The sequence below is a fragment of the Henckelia pumila genome, chromosome 4 (genome assembly GCF_033568475.1).
Source record: "Henckelia pumila isolate YLH828 chromosome 4, ASM3356847v2, whole genome shotgun sequence".
Taxonomy (NCBI): Eukaryota; Viridiplantae; Streptophyta; class Magnoliopsida; order Lamiales; family Gesneriaceae; genus Henckelia; species Henckelia pumila.
Genome location: NC_133123.1, coordinates 25365065 through 25387662, shown reverse-complemented (window position 1 = coordinate 25387662; position 22598 = coordinate 25365065). Strand labels below are relative to the sequence as shown.

At 34.3% G+C, this 22598-nt stretch overlaps 2 protein-coding genes across 3 annotated transcripts; both read left to right on the top strand.

Annotated features, from left to right (window-relative positions):
- Positions 1–3651: 3651 nt before the first annotated feature.
- On the top strand, positions 3652–8489 carry LOC140865788 (protein trichome birefringence-like 33). The gene is made up of 6 exons (XM_073270560.1): positions 3652–3968; positions 4207–4423; positions 5887–6058; positions 6351–6550; positions 6853–7011; positions 7917–8489. Exons 1-6 carry the CDS (start codon positions 3746–3748, stop codon positions 8254–8256), a joined length of 1311 nt encoding a protein of 436 aa, XP_073126661.1. The 5' UTR covers positions 3652–3745; the 3' UTR covers positions 8257–8489.
- Positions 8490–8789: 300 nt separating this feature from the next.
- LOC140867224 (protein trichome birefringence-like 33) lies at positions 8790–12112 on the top strand. 2 transcript variants are annotated; one of them, XM_073272301.1, is made up of 6 exons: positions 8790–8974; positions 9294–9500; positions 10018–10189; positions 10539–10741; positions 10837–10995; positions 11773–12112. In XM_073272301.1, exons 1-6 carry the CDS (start codon positions 8790–8792, stop codon positions 12110–12112), a joined length of 1266 nt encoding a protein of 421 aa, XP_073128402.1. The 2 variants fall into 2 exon arrangements, with proteins under 2 accessions (XP_073128402.1, XP_073128401.1); XM_073272300.1 differs by having other exon boundaries at positions 8790–8991; positions 9284–9500.
- The last annotated feature ends 10486 nt before the right edge of the window (positions 12113–22598 follow it).

Here is a 22598-nt window from a genome sequence, read left to right as displayed (position 1 = left end):
TCACTGGATGTTCCGCTGCTTATGTGACTACTTTCATCTCTGCACTTGCTCAACGCTTTTCCTTGAAGGATCTTGGTCCAATTTCCTACTTTCTTGGAGTTGAGACTCATTACACTGCTCATGGATTGTTTCTCACTCAAAGGAAATATATTACTGATCTCCTAAATCGACTCAACATGGCGGATGCCAAGGCTGTATCCACGCCTCTTGCCTCTACTGAAGTTCTCAAGTTACATGATGGTTCTCCGCCAGCTGATGAAACCTTATACTGACAAGCTCTTGAATCCATACAATATCTGTCACTAACTTGTCGTGATGTTTCCTTTGCCATCAACAAACTTTCTCAGTTCATGCATTGCCTATCTACGCTTCATTGGTCCGCTGCCAAACGACTACGTACTCCGCTATCTCGTTGGCACACTGGATTATGGTATGATGCTTCGCAAACAATCCCCTTGTACTCTCCATGCATTCGCTGATGCTGATTGGGCAGGTGACCCTAATGATCGCACTTCAACTTCTGCCTATGTTATTTTTCTTGGTGCCAACCCGATTTCATGGAGTTCCAAAAAGCAGAAGACAATAGCTCGCTCTTCCACAGAAGCAGAATATAGAGCAATTGCCTCTACATCAGCTGAAATTAACTGGATCATGAACCTTATTCAGGAGCTCAAAGTGCCTAGTTCTCATACTCCAACTATCTATTGTGACAATGTGAGTGCCACTTATGTTTGTGCCAACCCAATATTTCACTCCCGTATGAAACACATAGCAATTGACTTCCACTTTATTCGAGATCAAGTTGCTACATGTCGTTTACATATTTCTCATGTGCATACCTCAGATCAACTTGCTGATTCACTCACAAAGCCATTACACCGTCTTCATTTCCAATCTCATCGCACCAAGATCGGTGTCCTGAATGGCCAGCCAATCTTGCGGGGCATGATAAGTCAACACCTCATGTCAAGCCACAATCCTCTTCCTGATATCTCGAAGATCCATGTATGTACGTAGTTGCAAGGATAACAATCAAATTTATTCTTTATTTATTGTGCAATATTCACCATCCAATTATAGGATTAGTTTTCCTTTTCTGTTTTTGTAAATCCAGTGTATAAAGTAATATACATCAAAGAAGGAATATAATTCTTTTTCTCATTACCTTCAGTACTCGTTTATCACCAACTACTTTACCCCTAGAGTTAGCATGACGGATGATAGAATAAAGTGGAAATAATAAACATTTTTTTTGGTGAAATTAGAGTGCTAAAAGAATATCGTAGAAATATATAATATTTTCTAGTATTGGTATCATAAAAAATGAAAAATAACATTTTTTGTTCACTAACTTATCTCATTTTAGGTTTTGGTTCATAAGCATTCAAAATTTTGTTTTGATACACTATACAATTTATTTTTTTTTGGCTAGTCATATTTTCATCCGAGTAGTGGTATGTCATTAAAAAAATTATTGATGTAAATCATGAATTGCTGACATGATATCAAAAATTACCCTTATAGTTTATACGAAAATTTTTTCATGCTTTATCAAGCACAAAGCACAAGTAGAAGATCACAGATCGAGCTAAAGTCAACTTCGAGATTCTTGATTCACTATAAACTCATCTGCCGTAAACTTTTCGATCTGGGTCTTGGCGTCTTGGTCCCATTCATGATTTTGAAATTTATAATTATTTTTAAAACCATTTTGGTGTGTTTAAGATTTATAGCTCATATAATACTTCGATTTCAAGTTTTGAGACGAATTATCATATTAAAAACTAAATTAAGTAACAAAATTCTGATCTCTCAACCAAAAAAAAAATAAAAAATAATGTGATTCATGCGATGCATTACTTGTGGAGGTGCACGACCGTCTCATTCACCATGCACCCAACATCTGCTTATCATTAGTTTGATCAAATTTTTTTTAAATATGTTTATTTCTAGAAATAAAAAATTATTATACGATCAAATTAATTGAAGGGCATCCATCCATATATATTTTATATATATAACGTATTCTCTCTGATAAAAAAATTGCAAAAAATAGATTTTTAAGAAAAAAATATTAATGGCCAATGTTTTTAGATGTTGAAAATAAAGGAAGAATAATGGGATATAATTAAAAATTAGATGAAACTTTTGGTAATCAGGTACGTACCATATATGCATAATGGAAGTTGAAATGCCAACACAACCTCAATTATATATACTAGCACCATCATGCATTACAATATAGAATATATATATATATATATATATATATATATATATATATATATATATATATATATATATTTATAGTATTGTTATGCTGCCATGCTCACCTCCGTGCCCACCATGTACAAGTCATGAGTTGACCCGTACAATAGATGAATTGACTTGTACATGGTGGACACATAGTTGAGCATAGTTGGTGGGCAGCATAACAAAACTATATATATATATATATCCAGAGTTTTTTTATGGTGCCCAATACTATATGCCCACTTCATGCCCACCATGTACAAGTCAATTCATCTATTGTACCGATCAACTCATCTATTGTACATGGTGGACATGAAGTGGGCATATAGTGTTGGGCACCATAAAAGAACTATATATATCTATATATGAGTTTATTTCAAGTGCCCACCTATCATGCCCACTACCATGCCCACCAATGATGTGACACTATTTTATTGAACCTACAATTTATCACATCTTTATCACACATCATTGGTGGGCGCAAGGTAGTGGACATGGTAGATGGGCAGCTGAAAGAAACTCATATATGATATGACACTATTCTATTGGATGTGATAAAGATGTGATAAATTGTAGGTTCAATAGAATAATGCCACATCATTGGTTGACATGGTAGATAGACAGCTGAAAGAAAAAATATATATATATATATATATATATATATATATATTCTCCACACCTAATTACCTAAACGCCACACCAAATCACTCTTTCATTATTCTCCATCTCCACTTTATAAAAAGCCACTTATAATTATTGAAACTGTACCAAAACAATAAAGTGAAGAAAAATGATTCACCATCTCTCTTGACAACCCTTAACTTAGAAGTCAAGCAAAATTGATTTTCCACCATATGTCACATGCACAATACTCAAATAAACTAAAGTGTTTTTAATTAATTTATCGGTAATTAATTTACAGTCACTTCTTAGTCCATTAATTTGTATTTTTTTCGATTTAAATCATTTTCAATGAAGTACGTATTTACAACTGAAAAATGATAACGTGTCACAAGAAATGACTGGATTATGACAAGTGTAAGTTAATGGATTAAGACAATGAATTAACTGATAATATGACCAAAATTGAAAAATATATAAGTTACAAGATTTCCTTTGAAATATTATATAATATTTTGATAATTTATAAAATACAACTGACGCTTTCAAAATAATTAGAAATGAACACAATTTTTATTTTTCTTTTTGAACAAAACATCATTTAATAAGAAAGCTAAAGTCATGATTTGCCAGATAATTTGTCCCGGAATTATACAAAACCATCTAACCACTCTCCCCTAAAATATAAACTAATTAGAGTATTTTAACACACTATAAATATATTTTACTATTTCTTAGGTTTCACTTCACATCCACCAATTATAGAACATACACCATATTCACAAGAATTATAATAAATTTCTCCGATCCTAACTATTGGATACATGTATTCATTCAGCCATACTAAACAAATCACCACATCTTCAAACAAATGAAGCCGCCGCCATCTTCCTCCGGCCCCTCCTCCTCCTCCTCCTCCTCCTCGTCGTCGGCCTTCCTCCGCAAAGCCCGCCTCTCGCCCCATCTCTTTGCTCTGTTAGCTTTCATCGTCTTCATCACCATCCTCTACGGCGAAGATTTCGGGTGTATATTGAGCTCCCGATTCGATTTTGATCAACCATTGCACCTCGAACAAACCATACAATCGTTCACAAGTATGTATATATATATATATATATATATATATATATATATATATATATGTTCATATATATAATGTAACATCTCATTGCTCATGCATCTTCCATTCTAATATTTCTTTTCATGTATAAATTGATTTTCTCTAATAAATTAAAAAAAAAACATTAGTTCTCCCTCTCGTACGAGATTCCAAGCTCCGTGTATATTTAGTTAAATATTAAATTTGTGACAACTTTAATTTCTTGGTGCTAGAGAAGAAATTAGGAGAAAAATTGGCTTTCGCCATTGGAGAGAGCGAAAAAGATTGCGATATATTCCGAGGAAGATGGGTGCGAGACGAGTCGAGGCCGGTCTACGAGGAGTCGGAGTGCCCATACATACAACCACAGTTGACATGCCAAGAACATGGCCGGCCGGACATGAGCTTTCAACATTGGAGATGGCAACCTTATGGATGTTCCCTACCAAGGTTTTGTTCTCTATATTTTATTTTTAAATATGACATGATAATGAAGTGGTATTATATAAATTATATTAATTAATATCATTAAAATATTCTGCAATACTCTAGCTAGCTAGCTAGCGAATAATTAATTAATTGCTTGCTTTAATATTATTCGGGCGTAATTACGATGCTAGAATCTTATAATGCTAGCTAGTTTATTGGCATCACCTTCCAAGTAAGATGGTCCATAACGTGCTTTAAAGTTGACTTTGTTTCTTGAAAATATTTAAATTTAATATAAGAGAAAATTGCTTTTTACCCAATTATTTACCTCTTTACGAATTCGGTCCCCGTTATTTTGTGAAATGTCATATTTAGTCCGCTACTTTACTAATTTATTTTTCAATTTTAGTCTTTTTTGACACGACGTCAATGTGGCAACACATGACACTGATGATGCTGATGTATACAATGTCACGTCAGTAATTCCTAAAATTGCCAAATTGAAAGTGATTAAAAGTTAAAACTGATATTTGACAACATAGATGACCAAAATTGCAATGAAATAAATATATAAGATAAAAAATGCAGTTTCCCTTAATATAATTATCTTTAATTTTCTAAACAACTTTTCTGAAAAATAGCATGCATATAAAAATTCGGTGTTGGGGATATATGGAATAATATGTTTTCAGAGAATAATATAAAAAATAATGTTGGTGTTCTACAAAATTTTATTCTTTTAGAGAATAATGAAATATGTTAAAGTCAACATCTTCACCTACCGTGATACCAACTAGTTGTTGAACAGCTCTAACAACTAACTCCACGAACAATTTTCAAAGCCGGATACGAGTGACGATCCATTTTATTTAATGGATAATTGTAATTTAATTTTAGTCTGGTACATTTGTTTGTTTCAATTTTGGTTTGTAATGTCAATGAATTTCAATTTTATTGTTATATTTTCGATATTTGATAATTTTAATCGTTTTTTTCATTTGGAGTGCCAAATGTATCACCGTGTAGGACTAGACTGACAAAAAATATCGAAATGCCGTCATACCGTCTTTACCGTACAAAAAAAAACCAAAAATATCGAAAATTTTGGTATACCTTAAATTTCGGTACGGTATACCGAAATTTTCGATAAGGTATCGGTATCGAAAATTTCGGTATTAAAATTTTCGATACTGTATGCGGTATTCGGTACAGTATGCGGTATACCGTACCGAACCACCCCTGTGTAGAACATTGTCATGTTGGGAAACAGAACTAGAACAGTAAAAAATCAAAGATAAAGAACTAGAACGGAAATTTGGATAACTTGGGTCTTGGAGTACCAAAGTCGTGAATATACAAACTTATACCATACCAGAATCACATTTTTTTTCTCCGAATTGAATAAATTAAAATTTTAAGTATTCAAGGGCTTTTTTTTTTTTCTCTCTCTTTTTAAACAATAAATATTGAAAATGCATATACAGGTTTAATGCGACCCTAATGTTAGAATCTCTTCGAGGAAAACGGATGATGTTCGTTGGAGATTCTTTAAATCGGGGGCAGTATGTTTCCATGGTCTGCATGCTTCACAAAATCATACCTGAAAATGCTAAATCCATGAAAACCTCGGGTTCCCTAACGGTTTTCACTGCCAAGGTATGCATCTAATTTATGTTATCAAATTTAAGTTAATTTCAGTCTTTTATCTTTTGATTTTTGGCAATTTTAGTCTATTTTTATTGGGAATGCTGACATGAAACTATAAAATAATCAGTGCCGCGTCGGAAAAATGATTAAAATTGCTAAAGAAACAAAGATAGCGAGACGAGACTGACTTTGACGACACAAAAGACCCAAATCTCAAAGAAGTAAACATATAAGACAAAATATCGTCCTCAATAATTTTTTGGAAGTAACATTTAAACTTTGCTTTTGAATGTGTATTCAGGATTATAATGCAACGATCGAGTTCTATTGGGCTCCCTTCTTATTAGAATCAAACTCAGACGATGCAGTGATACATAGAATAAGTGATAGAATAGTTCGAAAAGGTTCCATAAACAAGCATGGAAAACACTGGAAAGGAGCCGATATTGTTGTGTTCAATACTTATCTGTGGTGGATGACTGGCCTTGATTTCAAAATTTTGTAAGTTTCTTTTTTAAATAAAAATATTTTATTGTCCTAAAAGAATATTATAAATATAAATTATTTGTATATATATATATATAAGGACTTTTCCGCTGCCCAACAATATTTCTCCGCCTCGTCCGTTTTAGTTTTTTTTTTTATTTTTCGCATAACTAAAACACGGTACCGGGTTTTAGTGGTCGGGAACGATTTGGTCATCATTGGTTGGGCAGCTATATATATATATATATATATACTCACATATGCACATATATGTATGTATGTATATTTATTTAATTTGATAAAATTTGAAAAAATAGGCAAGGTTCTTTTGAAGATGAAGAGAAAGATATTGTGCAGTTGTCGACAGAGGAAGCTTATGGGATGGCAATGAAGAGCATGTTGAGATGGGTGAGGAAAAATATGGATCCCAAGAAAACAAGAGTATTCTTTACTAGCATGTCACCTTCACATCAAAAGTAAGCTAGTAGATTATAGGATACCATGGCAATTATTATTTGATTACAAGCTTAATATTATAATTATTATAAACTTGACAAGCACCTATTTTCTAAAATAAAAATGGGGTATTTTGTTATTTGACATCGATCAACCATTATTTTAAAAAACTGATAGTGCATTTCAAAATACACTTGGTTTCCAAAATATCCCAATAAAAAAATTGAATCAACAAAATTTATGTCGAGGGACAATAACGCCTCGGCTGGTAGAGAAAATCAAAAGGTAACAAGTAAATTTTTTTTATTTTAATTTGTTCATTTAATTAATCAAATTTCAATCTTAATACAATCTTGTTTCGCAATTTTGAAGTCTTTTTTCGGTTGAAATGCTGACCTGATGTCAGATATGATAGCACTATCTGGAGTTACGCCAACATTCCGGAAAAAAATTTGAAGGACTAAAATTGTAAGAAAAGCAAGGTTGTACGTACCAAGACTAAAATTTGATTAACTAAATGACCGAAATCAAAATTAGATCAACTTACATGACACATTTTATAATTTTTCCTAAATCAAGAAATTAAACAAGGCTTGAGTTGTACGATTAAACGGATCTGAACAGCATTATTACCACAAATTATATATTTTTTTTCAATAATGCGACAAGCTCTGTACCCTATAATATGTATCAGAGGCAATATGTCGTCTTTCATTCCTATCCATGGCAAGATGCATGGTGTAACTATTGGAATTGAGATAGTGAGGGAGCAATTAATAAATATCCTTGTTAATTAGTTAGGACTTAGGAGAGTGTTTGAAACGTGACGTTTGATCTAAAATACTATACTTGAATTGATCCAGTACTACTTACTTGAAATCACAACTAACCCAAACATTAATTGTTAAAATTATGAAAAATGCAGGAGTATTGATTGGGGAGGGCTTCCAAATGGGAGCTGCTACAACGAAACAAACATGATAGATGATCCAACATATTGGGGATCAGATTGCAGAAAGTCCATAATGAATGTCATTTCTGAAGTTTTCAGCGAATCAAAAGTTCCCATCACATTCCTCAACATCACACAACTTTCCAGTTACCGCAAAGACGCGCATACATCCATATACAAGAAACAATGGAGCCCTTTAACTCCTGAACAAATCGCGAATCCGGTGAGTTATGCCGATTGTGTGCATTGGTGCCTGCCCGGGATTCAAGATACTTGGAATGAGCTCTTGTTTGCTAAGCTTTTTTATCCTTGAGATAATGCACCATGTTGGAGGATTCTGTGTCGCGGGAAGCTGTGGATTGCGAAAAAATTCATGTAGAGGACCAAATTAATCAAAGCATAAAAATTTTTGGGACAAAAAAAACATATATATGTTTACAAATTTATGTATATATAAGGGTAATGCTACATGTGTATTGAATGTCGATTCTTGGAAGGAAAGACGAACTAATATGTCATTGTATTTTGGCACAACAAATGGAAAGTATTTTTGTTTTGGCAATTCATAACTGATCTCTTCAAATGTTAACTTTCTTCCTATAGATTATCATAAACACTTAAAAATGATGTTTATATACCTCTTTCAAGATCATGAATTTTCTTGATATCTTCAAACTGTTAAGTTTTGTTCCTATAATATTTTTAGTACTTTTTTTACTCGTATCATTTCATATCTACCCATTAATGAACACACACGCTCACACACACGTATATATACAACACTTCATACAAAGAAGCTAGAATAAATTTCTCCTACTAGTTAGAAACTTGTAATACTCAAAGCAAATGAAACCACCATCTGCCTCCCCTTCCTCCTCCGCCACCCTCCCCCGAAAGAGCCGCCTATCGCCTTATCTGCTTAGTCTCTTAGCATTCATCCTTTTCGTTACCATCCTCCGCGGTGAAGGTTTTCTACGTTATATATTTAGTTCCAAATTCAATTCTCATCGATCCTTTCATCGAGACCAGAACACATCATCGTCCACGAGTAAATTCCTATGATAAGTATAATTATTTTACACGCATACATTTCTATCACCTGTATCATAGTGAAGGCTTGGCAAAATCCATGTCGGCTTTCACATGGATTAAACTTTTTTTTTTTTCAATTAATTTATACAATTTTCATAATCAAATATACAAAAAATCATGATCGGGTGATCTCCATAAATTCATTTATTTTTCTTTTGATTCATGAAAAATTCTGGGATTCAGAATGTATTTAACGTTATATATAATCCATTAAATTTTGTCAATATTACATTTTTTTTTGGTGTTAGAGAAGAAATTAGGGGAAAGGTTGGCTTATGCAATTGGAGAGAGTGAAAAAGATTGCGATATGTTCCAAGGAAGATGGGTGCAAGACGCGTCGAGGCCGATCTACGAGGAGTCGGAGTGCCCATACATACAACCACAGTTGACATGTCAAGAACATGGCCGGCCGGACAAAGGCTATCAACATTGGAGATGGCAACCTCATGGGTGTTCAATTCCAAGGTTTGTTCATCATTATATCATTCTGTGGTCTACCAAAATCATTTTTTTATATTTTTTTGAATTACCAAACACTTAAATTGTTTGATTTATTAACTCTATTTATAATAGGAATGATTACAATGTTAAAATGCTAGCAAATCATTTCATTTAACAATCAAATTTATCACTACTATTATGATGTATATTGCTTCCATTTATGGTCAGGAAACACGTTTTTATATTCAACAATATAATTTAGTGATCACAATTTTAAATTACTTTGCCCCGAAATTAATACACAACAAAAATATGTATAATTATCATGTTTAGATGAATATTCACGTGATGACGACTAACTTAAATGACCGCTTCCAATCGTACTTGCTCGATAAATATAAAATTTTCAAATTTCTTACGGATTTTATAAAGAATCTCATACTAAAGTTTTACCTTTCTTGATTAATAAAGTTGACAAGTATGCTAATATTCCTAATTAATTATAGCTTGCATATGAAATTACATAAATGGCAACATCCAGGTTCAATGCAACGTTGATGCTGGAATCCCTTCGAGGAAAACGAATGATGTTCGTGGGCGATTCTCTGAACCGGGGACAGTTCGTTTCCATGGTCTGTTTGCTTCACAGAATCATACCTGAAAACGGTAAATCCATGGACACTTTGGGTTCACTCACAGTTTTTAGTGCCAAGGTACGTACATTAGTTTCATTTTGAAGATATATAATTTTTATATAAAATTTGGGTTCACCAACAGGTTTCAGTTACTAGTTGATTTTATTTAACCTATTGGGAAAAAAAAACTAAATTTTTTTTTTTGAAGATGGAAAATTAAAATTATTAATTGTACTATTATAATAATTATTTAACATATGAGTAGCTAAAAAATACACCTACTATAAAAGAAAATGTATAGCGTAAAAAATTGAATTGAATTATAATGTAATAAAATATGGTGAGTAAGGGACACCAAATCAACTAAAATTAAGTAATTTTAGGTTCCTAAGATGTTAGACTCGTTTTTCATTGTGTGTTGATTCAGGAGTACAACGCGACGATAGAGTTCTACTGGGCACCCTTTCTATTGGAATCGAACTCAGATGAAGCAACCATACACAGAATAAGTGATCGAATAGTTCGAAAAGGGTCAATAAACAAGCATGGGAAGCATTGGGAAGGAGTCGATATAATCGTGTTCAATACTTATGTGTGGTGGATAACAGGCCTTGAATATATCAAGATTCTGTAAGTTAATTTTTTCAAAATCAAATTAATTTCAATTATTTGAAAATAATAGAAACTTCTCTGTATATACTAATTTATTCATTTTTTTAAAAAAGACAAGGTTCTTTTGAAGATGAAGAAAAAGAGATCGTGGAGTTGCCAACAGAGGAAGCTTATGGTTTGGCCATGGAGAGCATGTTGGGATGGTGTACAGAACATATGGATGCCAAGAAAACAAGAGTCTTTTTCACTAGCATGTCACCTTCTCATGATAAGTAAGATAGTGAAAACTAATAATGGCAAATAATCTATTTAATTGCAAAAGCACATATAATTACACATTCCGCGCATAATATTTGTCCTTTTTCACTATTATACTCATGTGTTTGATATGGATGCATGTTGTGATGCCGTAGGATGCTGATTGTTGATCTATCTGGTATCGCGTCAATTTTATCAGTGAAATATTGCTAAAACTGAAATAAAAGACCGAGTTTTTGGATTCATACTAAAATTTGATGAATTACATGATCAAAAGCATAACTTGCTACCTTAAAGCTTGAATGTTGTACTTTTTCCTAAAACATTATATCTTTTATAAATGTTTTTGGGAAAATAACTTTTTTTTTGTTTGATAACTCGTGTTCCATTTTTAATTTTGGTCCACTAAGTATTCAAAATTTTATTTGGTTGCAGTAGCTTTGATATTTTTTTTAAGTTTTTAATCCTATTTCAACAGAAGTTAATGTGGAACTAGAAAAATGCTAACGTAACATCATAAAATGCTAATGTGATGTCGGAAAATTCTGAGATATGCGGCACCACATCAACAATTGAATCAAAATAGCTGAAAATCAAAACATGAAGACGAAAAAGTTAAACAAGTTAATAAATTACTAAAACCTGAAATCGGCCAAGTAGGTGGATTAAAAAAAAAAATTAACTATTTTTCATCTCTTGGCCTAAAATGAATTATTGGACGAGTCAAATAGTTAAATTAATTCCAGCAACCTATATGCAATTAATGGTTAAATTCCAAAACACAAATGCAGGGGTATTGATTGGGGAAGGATTTCAGATGGGAACTGCTACAATGAAACAAGCATGATAGATGATCCAACATACTGGGGATCGGATTGCAAAAAGTCCATAATGGATGTAATTTCTGAAGTTTTTAGCAGATCGAAGGTTCCCATTACATTTCTCAATATCACACAGCTCTCGAGTTACCGAAAAGACGCGCATACATCCATATACAAGAAACAGTGGACCCCTTTAAATCCCGAACAGGTAGCGAATCCGGCGAGTTACGCCGATTGTGTGCACTGGTGTTTGCCGGGGATTCAAGATACATGGAACGAACTCTTGTTCTCTAAGCTCTTTTACCCCTGAGAGTTTGGAAATTTCAGAGGATTAGGGTTGCGGGAAGCCGTGGAAGGCAAGAAATTTTTTTTTATGGGACAGTAGAAAATCTATATCTATCTATATATCTATATCTATCTATATATCTATATCTATACTATTTATAAATATGTGCGTTTGACGTTTTGTTAATAATCTTAATTGTCCTTGTCTTAATTATTGTTTCATTTGAATTGTGAAAAGTCAAGGGGGTATTAAGTCATTTTCACAAATTTTAATCAAGCTAATTTAATGCTTCATTATTGCATTCATTATGGTCTTACTATTACTATTGTTAAAATTAAATATGTTTAAATCATTGTTATCAAATTTAGGGTTGAGTTCAACCTAGCATATGAGTATTACCCCAATGATATATCTAATGTTCCATGATTTGTTACGTCAACAATATATCATTAATTACGCCTATGTGTAAAAATATGAATCATTGGATGCATGATTTGGGTATTACCCTAAGTGTAGCCAAATTTAGATTAATAATAACCATTACTATTATTTAAAATATTATTATTAAAATATGTCTAATTGTTCTTTTAAAATTGTTTAATATTTTTATTAATTATGTAGTAAGAAACATGATTTGCATAAATGATTTCGAGAATGGATATGAAATCATATCAATATTACCGGATTTATTTGAAATTTAACTCATTTCATATCATGTTTAACTAAATTAATGTTCATTAACAAAACATTAATATAAAATAAATTTTAAAATATTATTTATTTTATTTTCCTTACATTTTATTCAAACTCCTAAATTTTATATAATCTACTTAGAACGGAATAATTCGAAATGTCTTGTCAATTGTCTTTTAAATGCAACAACATTTATTAAAAATTAGTCACATTAGCTTAATTTTGTAATAAATATTTTTCCACAAAACTTCTTTTGTAATATTTTAGTATAAATCAGTTATTGAATTATGTTAACATATGTGTATTTATGATCTCATAGAATATACCTAAATTAAATGTAACTTTTAAATCATGAGCATATACCATGATAAAATGTTTTTAAAAATAAAATACTTTAATTTTTTAAAAATTCTCGAATGATGGATTGTTTCAAATATAATTTTCTCTCGTCATAAAAATATATTCATCCCTAATTACAAAGAATTTTTGTTGATCTATTAAATTATTTTGTATTTTCATGTATCTTCGCTTATTTAACTTTATATATATACATCGAGTAATTATATTAATTTTAAATTTTTAGATCTATTTCAATTTTAATCAATCAATTTTCAACTGTCTTCTATTAATTTTTATTTCAAAATTGATGTGCGCAGTCTTTCTCTGAACAATAAATTTCACGCACTTATTATGTTTGAGAAAACTGCATTTTTGATCCTATAATTATGTCATTTTGTAATTTTTGTTATTTTTGTTGTAACACTTTGAGACCCCTATCCCACATGGAAAAAATGAAAGCTTTAAAATGGGTTGCAATAGAATTCTATAGCAACTTGGGTTAATCATTTTCGTAAAGCGAGAACGAATACAAAATAGTTGCTATAGGTGCCCATTGTGCAGTTGCACAAGTGCGGACTTGGGCCTGGGGCGTGACAGAATGGTATGAGAGACGATCACCGATAGGAACCCTGGGAAATAAGTGTTATGTGGGACAAAGTGCTACGTGCGTGGGAGCCACCTCTTGAACCTACGGGACAAATTAAGTGCTACATGATGAGAGCCACCTCTTGAACCTTTAGGAGTCATCTCTAGATTTTCGGTGCTGGTGGGTCGAAGGTAAAGTCACGACGAAGACGTCGTATTCTAAAAAAAAGGTGATTGTGAGACCTCTGTCCCACATGAGAAAAATGAAAACTTTAAAATGAGCCTAAAATAGGCCAATGGACTTCTGTAGCAATTTGAGTTATTCATTTTTGAAAAACGAGGATGAATACGAAATAGTTGCTATAGATGACCATTGTGCAGTCACGCAAGCGTGGACCTGGACCCGAGGCATGACAAACACTGTACATGTCAATGTCACATCGACACTACATTTGTTCCATGTTAGTATTAAGTCGAAAAAAAACTAAAATTACCACACAGAAAAATGATAGAAAACTAAAATTAAAATTTTAGTTCTCACATAAAATTGAATATTAATTTACAAAAGATCCATTCCGATATAAAATTAACTATTCATAATATGTAATTCTAAAAAGCAAACTGAAAAAGGTTCCCAAAATCCAAAAGAGTTAAAATTTAGTGAAAACGTAATTAAATATTAAATTTATTGAATAATTTTTGTGTTTTTATTTTGTATTACTAAGATAATTTTGTCGCATAAGATAATTATAGTTGATAACTTGTCATTATCTGTAATTTATTTGAATCTATTGTGGTGGTTTGGGTTTTGATCAAATTTTTTGTTTTTATGTTAATTTCTTTTATTGTTTTCTCCTGGATAGAGAAATGTATTTTTTGATTTTTAAACTATACATGTTCTAATATATATGCTTTTTTAAAAATTATATCAAGTACTTATATAAATAATTTTGAAATTATTATTTACATTTATTTTAATTACTTCATTTTTTAAAGTGTTTTTTTATTCAAATAGAAAATTTTGACATTATCTAAACTATATAATTAAAATTAGGCAAGAGCTGAACCTTGCAAGTCACATAACAAAAAGCTTAAATAGGCTAACTTACAAGATTAAAATTGTAAATTTTTGACATTTTCAGTTTTTGAGTTTATTTCTCTTATGTTTAAATTTTTTTTTTTTAGTACAAATTGCATCGAATATTGAAATTACATAATATTGGCAACACTAAAGAGTGAAATTTGCTCGCACAACCGACGGAACTTGAACATGGACTCGAGACGTGCTTGTCTCGAGCTAAGAAAGTACCTAAATCTACCTAAATAAATTAGAAAATCTACCCGTAATTAGCGAGAATCGAACTTGAGACCTCGTGGTCTAAGGGCCTCAGTCTTGACCACTAAGCCAAGACCTCATTGGCTCTTATGTTTAATTTTGAAAACTTAACAAACAATTGTTATAGTACCTATAATGAACATTATGATTTTTCAGTTTTTGGTTGTTTATCCTTTTGTTTAGTTTGAAAATAATGTCTATTATTATTGTCGATCAGATATCTTTAATATTTATTAGATATTAATAAACATATATATAATTCTAGGTTCATCGTGTGTATCATACATGTACTTTCCTAGTTATATTTTTTATTTTATACATAAATATATGTGTGTGCGCGCGAAAACAATGTTTTGTTATTGGAAAATCCAATGGAACGAAGTTCCTTTATCATTTTATGCTATATTATTTGCTATATATATATATATATATATATATATATATATATATATAATTGTTGGCAAGTAAATGACATTTATATAATTAAAATTGTTAAATATATATTGTTGAATCCGAAATTTTGGTGATAACAAACAACAACTCATTGTATAGGAATGTGCTACCAATCTTTTGTACTTCAGGAATTTACTACAACTCCTACCGCAACCGTCTAAACCTTTCAAGTTGTCTACCGGAAGCTTGTCAACCGCCTTTGTCTCTCGACCGGTTGCAGTCACAAGCCTATCGACTGGTTATTCAAACCAGCAGAGGATAAATCTCTCTACCGGAAGAAAGTCAACTGTTTATCAAGATATCTCAAGACAAATACTTGAGACAAGACGTTCTTTGCAAGATCTTTTATCAAAAGCAGAACCGGCGTATCAGAAGATCTGTTGACTCTTGCATCGAGACAACAAGTTGCACTAAAATGGCAAAAACGCAGAATGGCTACAGATAAAGCATTCGACCGTTTATACCAGTTTTGGACCCTGGAAGTTGTCTGCATTTAAAGAAGAGTACGATCTTCATGCAGAATCATCAATGCATTTATGAAGCATTAAATGTGCATTCAATGCAGCATCAGAACGTTCAAAATAAAGACGTTAATGATTGACCTATATAAAGGGAAGATTGCTCAAGACAAAAGAAGAAGACAAGCAACACGAAAAATCTCAATCAACTCAATCACTTGAATACTATCAGAAGTCCTCATCTGATATACTGAAGCAATACTTGAGCACACTTACAAGATCATTCACCTGCTGCTCAAATAAACCCTCGCCTACAGTTTACATATCTGATTTTCAAGGATCATCCTAGGGTTTCCAAGCCTCTCGACCGCTCTGCAGTTTGAGAAGCTCAACCGGACTGTATTCATTAATTGAAGAGACTTGAAGCTACTCTGAAAGCTTCCACCAGTCTGATAAGAACTGAGAATCTTATCTGTGTAAATCTAGGAGTTTCAGATTAGGCATTGGATAAGTCCTAAGTCTGAAGTGGGTGTATTGCAAGACGTTGTAATAACCAAAGTTTTCTAGTGAATTCCTTCCTAAGTGGAAGAAGGGGAGACGTAGAAGGATTAAGCCTTCGAACTTCCATAAATCGTGCCTCAGTCTTTACTGCATATTTATCTTACATATTGCTCATACATCGTGTTTTAACTTGCCTTTGCATCACTAAAACCTCTGAACTATTTCCGCACTATTTAAGTTGTTCAAACCGTTTTAGAAGTTGAGAAAAAAGATTAAGTGAACTAAACTTCACTTGATCATTTTGAAAAGAAAGAAAATAAGTTTCAGAGTGTATTCACCCCCCCTCTACCCTCTGAACCGATCCCAACAAGTGGTATCAGAGCGGGTTCCTTTCTCAACTGCTGGTCTAAAGTTTTAAAATCATGACTTCTTTCAACAAAATTCCTATGTTTTCTAAAGAAGATTATGATGACTGGAAAATTCGCATGCAGGCACATCTTGCAGCACAGGACGATGACATGCTATATGTCATAACAGACGGTCCTATCAAAATCATGAAGGTCAACCCAGCTCTAACCGATGGTGCAGGACAAATGATTGAGAAACCAAGAGCTGAGTGGACTACTGAGGACAAAAAGAAGGCCAATCTTGACAATGTGGCCCGGGACATCCTATACAAAACTCTGGATAAGAACATGTTCAGCAAAATCAAGTCATGCTCCACAGCAAAGGAGATTTGGGAGAAGCTCACTCAGCTGTGTGAAGGAAATGACCAAACCAAGGAAAACAAGCTCACTATGGCCATTCAAAAATATGACAATGCCAAAATGAAGCCAGGGGAAACCATGGCTGAATTTGATGAACGGTTTAGTAGTATCATTTGTGACCTTATTGCTTTAGGAAAAACTTATACTAACCGTGAAATTGCTGTGAAGGTTATGAGAGCTTTGCCCAAAGAATGGGAGATCAAGACAGTGGCCATGAGGGAGTCAAAAGACTTAAGCAAGGTTGAACTGCATGATCTCTTTGCAGATCTCAAAGCCTACGAGTTCGAGCTCAACATGAGGACAGAAGATGAACCATCTACCTCTCAACCAACCAAGGCCTTAACCTCAACGGTGATGCGTCCATCGGTCGAGGAAGCTCCAAAGAGATCAGCTGAGCAAATCAGCAACGAAGCCATGACACTCTTTGTCAAGAAATTTGGTAGATTTATGCGTAAAAACAATTCTAAATTTAAAAATTATCATAAATCGGACCATACAGACGATGGTCCTACGTGTTTTAACTGTGGCAAGCCAGGCCACTTCATTGCAGATTGCACCAAGCCTAAGAGCAATGATCAGAAGCAAGTTTTCGAAAGAAGAAAGGGCAAGGAGGACAAGAGGATGTTTAGAAAAGGAAGAAACCAAAGGGTTCTAGTAGCAGACGAAAGCAAAAGCAAGTGGGCTGAGTCTGACTCTGACAACCCCAATACCGGAAGCTCTTCAGATGACAGCGATGATGAAAAGGTTGAATGTCTTATGGCTGACATCGAAGAAGAAGCTGAGGAGGTATTTGACTTTGGTTCACCTGAATTTACTCACAGTGATCTAGTTACTGCTTTACACGAAATGGCTAATGAATACAAAACATTATCCAAGGAATTCGAGGAGGTAAAGGCAGAAAGAGCTGACCTAAAAGATAAGTCAAGCGAGTCAAGCTGCATGCAGCGAAAAGAGCTTGATGGTCTTAAGGTCAAGCTAAGTCTGCTGGCTACTGAGAATGACACCTTGAAAAGAGTGTTCCAAGCAACCTTGACTGAGAACAAAAAACTACTTGAAACAATTAAGGCTTGGAATAAATCTTCTGTAACCATTGACAAGATTCAAGAAATCCAAAGACCGGCACATGACAAAACCGGTATAGGGTTTGGAACAAATGAACAGTCTATGGAATCTTGTATTCAGTCAAGCCTGGACAAAGGCAATCTTAACAAAATAAGATTTGTCAGGTCCAGCACGATATATGAACATGATGAGTGCAGCTTTGACAAAAATCAGAAATTATCTAACGAACGAAACTCTAAGCATAGAGGGCTGGGATATGTGGATCCCCAGATCTCTAATCAAAGAGGAACTTGGATTAAACCAAAACCTAATGAAAGAAGAAAGGGAAACCAATATAATTTCAAAAAGCCATGGAATGAGTCTAACTACTCTAAGAGAAGATGGTCAAAGGAGAAGCCTTACCAGTACTTTAATTGCAGGCCAGTTCAAAAGAGGTACAGGCTAACTGATAAAGATCAAAAAGGCAAGCAGCACATAGCAACCTCACAAGCACACACATTTACTGCTTATCGACCGCACAGATTTCTGGACACACACACGGGCAAACCTGTAAGGGTGTTCCAGGTGTGGGTCCCAAAAGGGCTAATCCGACCTGGACCCTACTAGATATGGGTACCAAAAGTTCCTCACTTTTTGCAGGTACTAAAAGTCCAAACGGGCGAGAAGACCACTTCTATCAAGGACACTACCTGGTACTTAGATAGTGGTTGCTCACGGCACATGACAGGGAATCCAGAACTTCTGACAGAAGTCGTGCTGTGCAAAGGACCAAAGATCAGCTTTGGAGACAACTCCAAAGGTAAAACCGTGGGTAAGGGTAAGATTATCCATGGTAACATCATTATTAAAGATGTGTTGCTTGTTGACAAACTGTGCTATAATTTGATAAGTATTAGTCAACTATGTGACAATGATCATTCGGTCGAGTTTCACAAACACACTTGCATTATCAAAAATAACAAAGGTGAGACTCTTATGACCGGTGTAAGAGACCTAAACACCTACAAGGTAAACTGGTCTTGCTCACATACTTATTCACCTACTTGTCTTACTGCTCATCATGATAAACATTGGTTGTGGCATAAGCGGTTAAATCATCTAAATTTTAAGTCCATCTCTAACTTGAGAAAGCATGATTTGGTTTCTGGTCTGCCTGAAGGAGATTTTATAAAAGACAAAGTTTGTCCTGCTTGTCAACTAGGAAAGCAGGTGAGAGCAACCTTTAAAAATAAAGGGTGTATGTCTTCCTCCAAATGCTTAGATTTACTTCACATGGACCTATTTGGTCCTATACCAGTAAGAAGCATAGGGGGAATGAGATATGCTCTTGTTGTTATAGATGGCTTTTCTCGATTTACTTGGGTCATCTTTCTCTCTTCAAAAGATCAAACTGCACCTCACCTGATTAAGCTTTTTAAACGTTTGCAAAATGAACAATCCACCGTGATAGATAGAATCAGGAGTGATAGAGGGACTGAGTTTTTAAACACTGCTCTTATGACTTATCTAGATGATCAGGGAATCAAGCATGAGTTGTCAGCTGCTAGATCCCCACAGCAAAATGGGGTGGCTGAAAGAAGGAATCGTACTTTAAAAGAAGCAGCCAGAACTATGATTGCTGATTCAAATGTTTCTCAAAGGCTTTGGGCAGAAGCAGTTAACACAGCTTGCTATACTCAAAACAGATCTATGATTAATAAACGATTTAACAAAACTCCATATGAGATCTGGAATGGCACAAAACCTGATATTTCATACTTCAAAATTTTTGGGTGCAAATGCTTTATCCACAACAATGGCAAAAATCATTTGACAGCCTTCGATGCCAAAGCAGACGAAGGAACTTTTATTGGTTACTCAGCCGTTAGCAGAGCTTATCGAGTGTTCAATCAAAGATCACTAACGGTAGAGGAAACCATTCATGTTGTTTTTGATGAGTCTACTCTTTGTACAGAACAAACTCAAGGGAGCATAAATGATCTGAGTCATAGACTGGAAAACACAAATCTACAGGAAGAAAGTGACAGTGATCCATATCCTCAAAAGAAGGATGATCCAGTTCCCTCTACCGTGTATGATCAAACAAGGCCAGAAGAGGACCCACCGGTTGATAACGATCCTCCTGCCAATAATGATCCAGTAAACGAGGACGTTCGTCAACCAATTGATGACAACCCTTTAGGGAATTATTTTAGGTGGAACAAAGATCATCCACCTGGGTTGGTCATAGGTGACCCTTCTGCTTCTCGAAAAACACGTGGTCAAATGATTAATGAATTCTTGCATGCAGCTTTCATATCTCAGGTAGAGCCCAAAAAGATAGATGAAGCTCTATCAGATGCCAGCTGGATTGAAGCTATGCAAGAAGAGTTGAATCAATTCACCCGCAACAATGTTTGGCATCTAGTTCCTCGACCGGAAAATCAAAATGTGATTGGAACTAGATGGGTGTTTCGTAACAAGCTCGATGAACATGGCACTGTTGTGCGTAACAAAGCTCGACTTGTTGCCCAAGGATTCAGACAAGAAGAAGGCATAGACTTTGAGGAATCATTTGCACCAGTTGCAAGACTAGAAGCAATCCGCATCTTTCTTGCCTATGCAGCTTTCAAGGACTTTAAAGTTTATCAAATGGATGTCAAGTCTGCATTTCTCAATGGTCTACTTCAAGAAGAGGTGTATGTTGAACAACCACCAGGTTTTGTCAATCCTACTCATCCTCAATATATCTATAAACTTGACAAAGCCCTCTATGGATTAAAACAAGCACCGCGTGCATGGTACGATACATTACTAAAATTTTTACTAGAACATGATTTCCAAATTGGAACGGTCGATAAGACCTTGTTTAAATTTGTAAAAGGTGATCATGTGTTACTAGTACAAATCTATGTTGATGACATTATATTTGGGTCAACTAACCCCAAGTTGTGCTCAAAGTTCTCTAAGATGATGTAGGAGAAATTTGAAATGAGCATGATGGGCGAGCTAAATTTCTTTCTTGGATTGCAAGTAAAGCAACTTGTAACTGGAATATTTATCAATCAATCCAAGTATGCCAAGGAATTGGTAAAGAAGTTTGGAATGGAACAGTGCTCAACTGTATCTACCCCCATGAGTACATCAATCAAGCTTGATAAAGATGAAGGGGGAATCCCGGTCGAGGTAACAATGTATCGAGGCCTTATTGGCTTTATTTGACTGCCAGTCGACCGGATATCATGTATTCAGTTTGTTTATGTGCTAGATTTCAAGCAACACCTAAGCAATCTCATTTCATTGCCGCCAAACGAATAATTAAATATATTAAAGGAACTACTAATGTGGGTCTTTGGTATCCCAAAGATTCAAATCTTAATCTTATTGGCTATTCAGATGCAGATTATGCAGGTTGTAGAATTGATCGCAAAAGTACAAGTGGCACATGTCAATTCCTTGGAGATAGACTAATTTCGTGGTCAAGTAAGAAGCAGACATCAATTGCTACCTCGACCGCCGAAGCAGAATATCTCGCTGCTGGCAGCTGTTGTGCTCAAATACTCTGGATTCAACAGCAGCTTAATGATTATGGAATCCGGTCGAGTGAAGCTCCAATCTACTGTGACAATACAAGTGCCATAGTCATCACTCACAATCCAGTGATGCACTCTAGGACAAAGCACATTGATGTCAGGCATCACTTTATCCGAGATCATGTCTTAAAGAAGGAAATCAGGCTGGAATACATCTCTACCGATCAGCAAGCAGCAGACATATTCACCAAGCCTTTACCGGACGCTAAGTTTTCATATTTTCGAAATATTCTTGGTTTAGTAGATCTAAGTTAGTATGCATGTTTTTAGGGAGAATGATTGCCAGTATGACGTTAATAGCTTAGCTGTTACATTGCCATAAATGTTGGCATATCATCCGCCTTTAGCTAGTCTCTGACAGGCTCCGTACTAGCAGCTTTGTGCTTTGAACCAAATGACATTAATTGGGCGCGGTGATTATACTCTTCAAAACTTTTTGAATTTCAAAAATACTTTTCATGACGTCACCCTATGGCCCATAGGTTCCTATATATACTTCTTTACACTCGTATATCAACCTTTCACCGTTGCTAAAGCTTTCATATTGCATTAAAAGTTCTATCGTATTACTATCAAGTTTTTGCTTACTCTCTGCTCGAGTTCTTATCTACAGCTATCATGTCGATCCAAAAGACTTGCCTTGCAATCAACTTTGATTCCGTTATTGAGGCAAACAATGCAGGAATCACTGAGGTCTTCACCATGCTTGAAGCCTCTGGACTAAAGAAGTTTCTGGGAAGCAGC